The following is a 10266-nucleotide window of genomic DNA, read 5'->3' as shown; positions in this document are numbered from 1 at the left end:
GTGGCTGATAACCCTTCAAAAATAGCATAACTCTCAAAAAGTGAACACTTTACATTTGACTGCAACTATTTTATCCCTGAAAGGCTTTGATATATAAGACACTTTTTGGTAAGTCAGCGTCAGCAGTGTCAAGTTAACTTGTATTAAATCTTTTTTCTTCCTTTTTTTATGATTATTTTGAAGAGTAAGCACACTGAGTACTTCAGAATCAGAGAGCCTGGAATTCAGCTGCAGCTGTTATCTGGTCAATTAAGTATATTGCAGCGCAACCCGTACTTTACTTTCATGGTGATGATTCACGATTGGGTGTAGTGGCAGCTGTTTGTTCCGCTTTCACCTGGTTAAATATAATCTTGTCTAACACATAAAAAATTATGATTCCTTTGAAATAGAGTTAGTGCATGCTTGGTGACACTCAGTGGGGACTCAGTCTGTCTGGAGGAAGTGATAAAGAATAATTAATATTTAAAAGTGCAGCCCATTTGCCTTCAGTTAGAAAGCTTGGCACCCTGAAATCCATTAACAGATATTAATGATCAGTAACAGATTTTGTGACGCAACATTAAATAGACTGAATCAGCAGCCCGAGGAGTTGTTTTTATGTTAATTTCCCTAGCAAGCTCAGATTGGCAGTGGAGTGGGAATAATGTACCATTAATTCAATAAGAAGCCCTCTACTTCATCCAGCATTAAACTGAGTTTGATAAGTCTGTCAATTTATATTTAAGTATCTTTTTTTTTAAAACCAGCAAAATAAGTTTGTTTCATCTCTTAAATGCATACAATCAATAGCATGTTACTTCTATTACGTTTACACTAAATAAAGCCTTTATTTATTTATTGTTAGATGATGACTAAGTGCATGCGCCTATAAATTTAATGCGAACTGCTGTCACTTCTGGAAACCTTGACTTGCGGGAAGGAAGCTGTAGAGCTTTAATGCCCTCAGTTATGTCTTACAGGACGTTTATATAGCTTCTTCACTAAAATACTGGCAGTTTCCCAAATCAGAGGCTGCTGAGGTCATGGATCTTTAGAGAAGATCACCCTCCTCACCAAATTATCATCTTAATTACAGCCAAAAACCCATTATTAGCCCATAAAGTGTTAATACCACAGACATATTGGGATGACTTCCAGTTTACAGCATGATTTGTGACATTTCACAGCATGGATCTGATGAACACTTTAACAAATAACTGGAAGCCAAATGAACTTGGTAATTGGTGGTTATAGGGATGTTTATATATTTCTGATAGGATTAGTTTTATGTCTATGAATAGCTGTATACAGATATCACGGTTTACAAAACCGTAATTTAAAGGTATTTTGAGCATACATAGTATTTTGCACATCCCCTGAAGCTGAGAGATCTTTGCCAGGCAGACGTGTCTGATGAAAGGCACTGTTTTTGCATTTTGGGTCGTTTGGGGCTTGAATTTTTCTTTTAAATTCACCCAAATTAGGAGGACAAGGCTATATTTCTGTGTTTACTTTTCATTAACCAAAGACAAGAGCTTTAGGGAATTCGAAACAAGCTTTCCGACACCTATAATAATGTTATTTTTTTGCATTTTCAATATTATTAGTAGGATTTAGTGCCTCATTATACATTCACCCGGACTCAAGGTTTTTATTTGCATTAAATTTTAATATTGTTAGCATTACCCAACCTTACCGAACACCGAAGCTTCGTCGTTTGTGAGTTGCAACTCCGTCCTGAACCTGAATAAATATTTTGGTGGACCTTTAGTACTGTCGTTGAAAGCAGTCACTCCCGCTGCAACCTCAGGTCTGTAAGACAGCGCCGAGGGTTTCAATTTCCCACTGAGGAAAAGGAAAACGAAGTTAACGTTAGTAGCTTGTAGCCTAGCTATGAAACATTAAAACAGCCTAGCCTGCGAATATTTAGTGCAGACAGTTAAATGGCTGAGTAGCTAGTTTACTAGAGCTGTTTAACACACTCGGATCAAATGGTGAGCACCCTGTGTATCATTACGTGACGACTTTACTCGTTTGGCTGAATTATTTACGCTGTAGCATGTTGCTAAGATGGGGGCTAACTCGCTAGCTTAGCTCCATTTTACAGCTAGCTTGTTAGCTGGCTCCTGTGTGCATCTGTCATATAATTTGTCCAGTGAGTGGGTTTAAAGTTTGTGCTATCTGTTAAATCGCTTGTGTTGTGCGTGTTTTATTGCATATTTAGCATTAGCGCTGGAGATGTTGCCCACGTTTAGCTTGCTGGCTAAAGCTAGCGTTGACATATGACGCGTCTCATTTGCTAAATAGTTACTCTTCAGTTTATAAAACAGCTTTTTTTCTCTTTTAGTTTTTTATTGTAACAGTTCTTTATGCTCATGCTAAGTCACAGCTGCGTCTTTCTGTAGGTTTGTGAGACTGTACGGCCATGGGTGACATGAAGACCCCAGATTTTGATGATCTCCTGGCAGCTTTTGACATCCCAGATGCCACTGGATTGGATGCCAAAGAGCCCATCCAGGGGAGTCATGAGGAAACAGAAAATCAGCTGAAACACACAGAGATGTGTCTGGATGACAGCTTACTGACTAACCAAGCTATACCACCCTCAGATGTCCCAGCTGTAAGTGTTATTGTGAAAAATACAAGTCGGCAGGAGTTACTTGAAGAATTTAGTGATAGACTTCACTCGGGACCAACATTGCAAAATGGATTTAGGGGACAAGACACTTCTGTGACCTCTGCTGAGACAACTAATACCAGCTTCTCCAAATCATTTGTGTCCACATTGAATGGGAAGGCTTCAAGTGAGCTTTCTGGAAAGCCACCTATACCAGATGAGGCACCATTGTTTCCTCAGGCACTTTCAGATTTAAGTCCAGTCTCCAGTCCTGAGCATGAAAACACCCAATCAAGCAGAGAGGAAATACTTCCAAACGAAGACAGACTATGTTTCCCAGAAGCTTCAGTTTTGGACACTTCAGTCTGTCACAATCCCAAAAGAATGGACCTTAGCATGTTTGATAACTCTTCCAAGGACTCTAATAATTACGAAAGCATACAGAGGATTAAAGGAGCAGAAAGTAGTAGAAGCGAGGAGCTTTCTGACATCTGTGGTAGTAGTGAAGCAGAGAAAACACCTGGACTACACAGTGAATTTCCTCCACAATTAGGAAACCAGAACTTCACTGAAACCAACTGGAATTCAGGAGCACCAGTGACTGTTCCCTTATCCCTTATTGCCCCTTATCCACATGTCAAGTCACAGACATGTAAATTATCCTCTTGTCTTGACGCTCTGGTGGCTCTGAATGCTAGAAAAGATCCCAATGAGCAGACAGATCACAGAGAATCCCCAGCTGTTCAAAGTGACTGCATGAAAGCTAGCCCCAAGGTCCCCATATCCCCACGAAGCCCCAGAAGTCCACTTGAAGCAGTAAAACGATTAAGGAAACCACCTGATAGCCCTGTGAGTATCTGCAGTGACAGTAGTGGCAAAGCATCCCCTGCAGTGGTATCTGGTTCACCTCCAGCCATACCTAAGGTCAGGATTAAGACCATTAAAACCACATCTGGGCAGATCAAGCGTACCGTCACCAGTGTGCTCCCAGATTCAGAAAATGAAGACGTGCATTCTGCCTACGAATCCTCTCCATCGCAGAGTATGATTAGTGATGATTCATACTGTAATGCATCTCCACATCAGTCTCAAGCTCCAGATGGTGTTGTTGGGGTGCCAAGTAAAGGTAATGCAGCCAATACAGCTTCGGCAAAAGTTTCAAACAGGAAGTCGGAGGAAAACTCCCGGAGGTCAGGTGTAATGCGCTCTGCACCAGTAGTCCGTAATACTAAAGTCAAAAGATCTGCCGCACATCAAGTGCACAAACCAAAGAGAGTATCAGCCACTACAGGCCATGCAACTACCACAAACTTCCTTCCAAAAGCAATGCACTTAGCTAGTCTAAACCTTGTCCCTCACAGCGTTGCTGCTTCAGTAGCTGCACGAACCACCTCCTATCAACAAAGTCAACGCACACTCTCCTCCACAGTGTACAGTACTGTCCCATTAGTGCATCAGGTCAAAACAGCCAATTCTTATCCCCACCTGTCTAATCCGAACCCATCTGCGGGAACTTTAAACAGACTGTTGAACAGTGCCAACCCTGTGCCTACATATGTGCCAAACTTGAACCCACCTCCGGGAACCAATATCAACCTTCCACCACATGGATACTGCTGCCTCGAGTGTGGGGACTCCTTTGGGGTGGAGAAGAGCCTCGCATTTCATTACAGTAGGAGGAGTGTCCACATTGAAGTAGGATGTACACACTGCGCAAAGACTTTGGTGTTTTTTAACAAGTGTGCCTTGTTGGCTCATGCAAGGGAACACAAGAACGGTGGCACAGTGATGCAGTGCACACAGCTCAATTTGAAGCCCATAGCAGAAGAAAAAATGTTTGTACCCCTGAGTAGTGAACTGGTTAGTGTGGGCACTTACTCCTCACCATTAGTCTTGCCTAAAAGTGAGCCTGTCCTGCCCTTGTATCCGGAAAGCGTCATCCGCCATCGACTCCGTTGTTTGGAGTGTAACAAGCAGTTGCCTGACTACAAAGCACTCGCAGGCCATTACCAGAAGCTGTCAGAAGATACAGAAGAACTGGTGAGTAGCTAATTGACATTTTCAAGTATAAGGGTGACAACAAATCACTTGAGAAGACCACCTTGCAGAATTTAGCAAGTATCTAAGCCTATTAGTGCTTACTCTTAAATGTTTTTAATCTGTAAAAGTCACTCAAATCAAAGTAGAAAAGTGCGCTTCAGGGCATAGATTTATCATAATGAAGCAACACGATGCCTGGTGCCACTTTGTAGATAATTTATCTGATCTGTTTCTGATTGATTACTGAGGTACAGATGAGTAAGCTTATTCTAGCTAAAGAGAGAATACTGCTTTGTATAATTACTTACTTCATTGTAGCTGTTAATTGGATTGTTTTCTATAAAAACAAATGTATTTTCTCTATCACCAGATTTGTCCTTTTTAATGGCACCACTGTTTGTTTGTTTTCCACTCAAAACTGTCTTTTTGTTCTGTTCTGTTGTGAAATACCAGATCTGTAAAGGTTGCTCAATGCTGCTGCCCAACAAGTGCAGTTTCAGAGCTCACCTACGCATTCATGCACATAAGTCCCCTTACTGCTGCCCTGAGTGTGGTGCCCTGTGTCGTTCTGCAGACATCCAAAAGCACGTCAGGGAAAACTGCCTGCACTATGCTCGCAAGGCTTGGTACAAGTGAGTAACTTGGCAAGAAATGCAGGTTTTTTTTAAAAAAAACCCACAGTGTACAGTGCACTGTTGCAACAATTATGTTTTCCTTTTCTTCCAGATGTCTTCACTGTGATATGGTTTTCCGCACCCTTCAAGGACAAAAGACTCATATTGAAGAAAAACACTGTGAGGTCTTGTACAAGTGCTCCATCTGCCCGGTTGCATTCAAGACCTCCGACAACTGTGAACTGCATTTGAAAAATAAACACAGTACTAGCAAAACAACTCCAGAGTAAGTTAACATCTCATGACCTGACGGTTGAAAACTGTGGGCTTCTCCTCATAGGCTGCTTTAACAGTTTTTGCTTTCTTTTTGCAGGTTAATCTTAAAGTGTTCCTGTGAGAAAATGTTCAAGAAAAAGCAGCTACTGTTTCAGCATTTCTATCAGAATTCCAGCAAGCGTGTTACGTCTGTATTTAAGTGTCCAGAATGCAACTCAGTCTTTCCACAAAAGCTGCTATTAATGCAGCATTTCAAGGTTAGAATTAAATATATGCATTTTATTTAGATGTTTTACATGTTTATCATTTTTACCTCTCAGACATAAAAAGTGGTCAGTAAGCACTGGTGAGGTGTAGCACTGATGGTTGTCAGTATTTTTTAATATATTCCCTGCAAGTGATCCTTTAGGAGTTTAGGATGTCTATAGGAGTTTATATTTGCGGCCACATTTCTTATCTAAAATGATTTGTGCTAAAGTTGTCAGACATCTGGGGAAAAAAAGGTTCCTTAGTCCATAGAAGAGTTATAAAGTGCATCCAGTAAAAGTAAGGTGCTGTGTCCTATCATGTTTACTTTTTTTTTTTTTTTTTTTTTTTTTAAACCTTTAAAACCATACACCTGATACAGATCAATCAACACGGGAAATCATTAACTTATGCTCCAGCAGTAGTGTTCTTTTGTTAAAACACCAGCAAAGAAACAGTTAAATGTTACTGTGTAAATACGTTTGAGCATAATAATGTGAATTTTGTGTTTCCTGTTCTGCAGGGTGTGCATGTAGGAAACACGATTGAAGAGACAGAGAAGAAGAAAGAAACTAAGCATGCTGACTTGCACCAGGAGTCTCAGTCTATCCAAAAACAGAAGAGTCACTACCCTATTAAACAAACAGTTGCTACTAGAGAGAAATCTGAGCAAGACAGCAAAATCCTAAATCGTGTGAAACCCGCTGGATGGACATGTAACGAGTGCCTGCAGCAGTTCACTGAGCGAGATGCCTACGTTTCCCATTTGAAGACCACACACGGAAAGGTAAGGGTGCACTGACCCCGCACTGACGTCTGCTGATGCAAAACATTACTGAGTGTTGCGCTCTTATGTCTTGAGTTGGTGTCTTAAAATCTTGACAGATATACCGACAGTGTGCCACAGAAGACCGCTCAGACAGCAACATCAGTAAATCATGTAAAGCCTTGTCTGGGTTCCTGTATTAAAACTGTGGTACCTGGGTTTAGATGCCTTGAATTGGCATTTTTCCATATAAACACAATTATTTTTATTTTTTTAAGAATGTAAAATTTGTGTTTTGAATTGAAACTGGGTCATGTAGAATATACAGTATTACTCTGGAGCAGCTTGCCAATTACCACCACCCTCCTTTTTTTCCCATGCCCTCTGCTTTCTCCAGGATACACAGTGAGTTTTTAGACTCATTGGGCCTCAGTTCACACTGAGTAGAAATCGTCTTACCCTGCTACCAAATGAGTACAAATGCAAAATTATTCCCCATACACACTGCTCTGTTTTGTTTATTTTCTTTTTACTATACTGCTTTACATATTTTACCATACTGTTATACATATTACTATGCAACACGTTTAGCTCGAGATGGATCATGGAGAAAGCTGTAGAGCTTTCATCACTACACCAAAATAGCACAGAATTTCCAGCTCAAGAAACTGAAACAATAACGTTCTCAAAGCAAACACTTTTTCCTAGTTTGTTCTGTTAGAATGAAATACAGAATAAAATAAAAATATAGTAGATAAAAATAACAGAAGTGATGAGAGTCCCCTGTGCTGTAAACTGTGACTCAAGTTAAATAAAAATAAAAAAATAGAAGGGGTGGGTGAGGTTTATTATGTTTATTATGAACATATTTTGTTTTTGTGCGTAATGGAAATAAAGTAATTGAACCAGTAAAAAAATACTTAGTTGAGTACGTGTTTGGGAAATACTATTAGTTGGACCAGTAGTATTTCACAGCTGTGAGTAGCCAACGAGCAGTAGGGCGGAAATGAGTCCTGTACCTCTAAGTCAGAGTTTTTAGGTCAACCAGTATAAGCAAGATGCATTTTTATTCTGGTTTGAATTCCCAGTTAGATCCAAAATTGTCTGTTTCAAGGCTGATGCTTAAATAATTCACTTAAGCTCATCTTGTCATTCCTACAAATTATTTATTTTTATTTTTTTGTCAACAGTCCGTGAAGAAGTATCCCTGTCGACACTGTGTGTTGTCTTTCAACACTGCAATCAGTCTGAGACGACACATTCGCAATGATCATGATGGGAAAAAGAGGACTTATACCTGTTGGTAAGATTTTGAAAATGTATAAATAATAATAGTAACTTTGGCCACAAAGCAGTTTTTAATTGTTGCTCCATCCCTGTTTGTTAGGTATTGCATGGACAAGAAGACAATATTCACGTCAAGTGTGATGTTGAAGAACCACATCAGCCTTATGCATGGAATAAAAAATCCTGATCTTAGCCAAATGCCAAAAATGCCCATCCAAGTAGACAAAAATGCTTTGGACAAGGTAGCAATTTATTATTTCTCAACACAAACATAAATGCTTCCAATCTGCTCACTGGTCTAAACTGCATAACTTGTGATTTCCAGAGGCTTGTATCAGCAACACCTGATGTGGGCACACAGATGGAGGTTCAGGATCCTGCAGGTAGTCTCGAGGCTCCTTCAGCTAAGCGTCTGAAAACTCAGTTCCGCTGTTCGAAGTGTGGCTTCGTCACAGACAACAGCACAGAGTTCCAGCAGCATATACCTCAGCATAAAACCGACGAGAACACTCCTCAGTGCCTTCACTGTGGCCTGTGTTTCACGTCCGTGCTGTCTCTCAATAGACATCTTTTCATCGTACACAAAGTCAAAGATCCAGAGGAAGAGGAGAAAAAAGTAGAGGGAGATATTAAAGAGAAGGAGCAGGATAATCAGCTGGCTGGATCAGCAGAATCTGATGAGGAAAACGATTTGTTTCACCAGCTAAACAAATCTGATCCCTCACCGGCCGGAGAGCAAGAAAGTCCGCACTGCTCCACGAGCACAGACTGTAACTTAAATCTGAGCACTCACTCTCAGACACAAGCAGTCTCTCTCCAGCAGTGAGAGCCACCTCAGCTCCTGTTTAAAGCTGCTTTAATATCCTCAGTTTTCATGTGAAAGTCATAAGGGATGCTTGATGTTTTTAGGCAGGTGGTACAAAGATGTAATGCCTTTAATTTGGACAACCTATTTAGAGGCGGTGCAGTATATTCCAGCAGATACATATATTTAATACAGAACAAATATTTTCATATTATTTTTTTGTTTTTTAATTTAACCTTGTATGTTGGTAATATATTAATCTTGCCTTTCACATATAACTGCACTCATCACTCATACTACGGTTAAACATTTCCCCCTTCTGTTTTTTTCTTTTTTCGTCAAAATTTTTTGCTTAACATTTTCCATCCACCCTGGCAGGAGACTCAGGAATGTGTGTTTGTTTTACGGTCTGGTATTGATTATTGTAACAGTGTATTGGTGGAGTTTCAGGTATTGTTTCAAATTATTTAATGCCTCACACTAAATCCTGAAGGATTCAGGCTGCTTTTTTAATATTAGTAGGTTTTTATTTTTTACGAAACACAGTATAATTGATTGTTCATGTAAAAGCAGTAATTACAAGTTCATGGTTTGGCCTTTTTTTTTAAAAAAAAAACAAAACAATTTTATACTGTCTGTTTTGGGGGTGTTCTTTCACGTGTTTGGGAGAAACGAAGAGGTATTACATGTGTTCTGCAGCAGTATTGCTGTATTGAAAATACCTCAAATTGCCAGAAGTGGGTTTTGGTTTTTTTGGGGGGGTTTTTTGGGGGGGTTTTTTCCAGCAAGTGAACGGTCAATGTTACGTCAAATCAGGGTACATTTGTTGAGGATGATCCAGAGAAGGTGTGAGAGTGAAATTCATCAGCATGTCAGAGTTAATGTTTTATGAATCAGCACCTGGGAACGTGAATGGGAATGCAGTGACTTAAAATAAAAAAATATCTTAGATTAGCACTTGGCAAAAGGGGGATACTTTTCGGTTGCAGGCTCTGATATGTGAAGCGACACCTCGTTTTGTATTGACTACGTGACAGTTCCTACCTCCGTGGTAAATGGCAGTGATTGTTAAACGTCGAAAGGCTTCGAGAAGTTGCAGTTAATCTCAGTGCAATGTAAAAAAATTAGTTTTAAAAATGTATTATCCCACATTAATAAATTTTATAAATTATTTTGGGAATGACATTAAGTCTTTTTATGGTCATATTGACTCAACTGACAAGTGAACTTTTCTATGAAAGTGCTGTGTGAGCTCTTTGATTCTCTGTAAGCCCTCGAATCACCACACTGCAGCTGCTTACCTGCAGGGGCTGAGAGGAATTACTTGTTCACTGTTTGTCTTTTTGTAATGCTTGTCGAAAGATATTTGTACTTTTTGATACTGTGTACAGTGAGGACTTGGTTAAGAATTTGTGTACCTACAGTAGCCAATTAAACTTGGATTTACAGCATTTCTTAAGCCATTTCATCTGTTCAGCATGCAGTGGTCTACGTGCCTTGCTGTTACATTAAAGTACTTACAAATAAATTGGTGCATTTAATTACAGATCTGCTCTGTCTTGTCTTTCATTACAGACCTGCTGGGTTGAAAGAATTTAATGTAATCGGGGTGTGATAATCAGTAGTTTTGCGA

General features: G+C 39.8%; 1 protein-coding gene across 1 annotated transcript; it reads left to right on the top strand.

The window, feature by feature from the left end:
* The first annotated feature begins 1787 nt into the window (after window positions 1-1787).
* znf592 (zinc finger protein 592) lies at window positions 1788-10179 on the top strand. Its single transcript, XM_026175948.2, has 9 exons — window positions 1788-1976; window positions 2388-4639; window positions 5093-5271; window positions 5366-5539; window positions 5627-5786; window positions 6299-6562; window positions 7732-7844; window positions 7929-8070; window positions 8154-10179. Exons 2-9 carry the CDS (start codon window positions 2408-2410, stop codon window positions 8652-8654), a joined length of 3765 nt encoding a protein of 1254 aa, XP_026031733.2. The 5' UTR covers window positions 1788-1976; window positions 2388-2407; the 3' UTR covers window positions 8655-10179.
* Window positions 10180-10266: the final 87 nt, after the last annotated feature.

The sequence above is a fragment of the Astatotilapia calliptera genome, chromosome 7 (assembly GCF_964374335.1).
Source record: "Astatotilapia calliptera chromosome 7, fAstCal68.1, whole genome shotgun sequence".
NCBI lineage: Eukaryota > Metazoa > Chordata > Actinopteri > Cichliformes > Cichlidae > Astatotilapia > Astatotilapia calliptera.
This window is presented reverse-complemented; position numbering and strand designations above follow the sequence as displayed.

Excerpts from the sequence above, each read along its gene's own strand:
- znf592 (XM_026175948.2), top strand. The coding sequence starts at position 2,408 with ATGGGTGACATGAAGACCCCAGATTTTGATGATCTCCTGGCAGCTTTT. Across the intron at positions 6,563-7,731 it reads TGAAGACCACACACGGAAAG|TCCGTGAAGAAGTATCCCTG; the intron begins GTAAGGGTGCAC and ends TTTTGTCAACAG. Across the intron at positions 7,845-7,928 it reads AAGAGGACTTATACCTGTTG|GTATTGCATGGACAAGAAGA; the intron begins GTAAGATTTTGA and ends CCTGTTTGTTAG.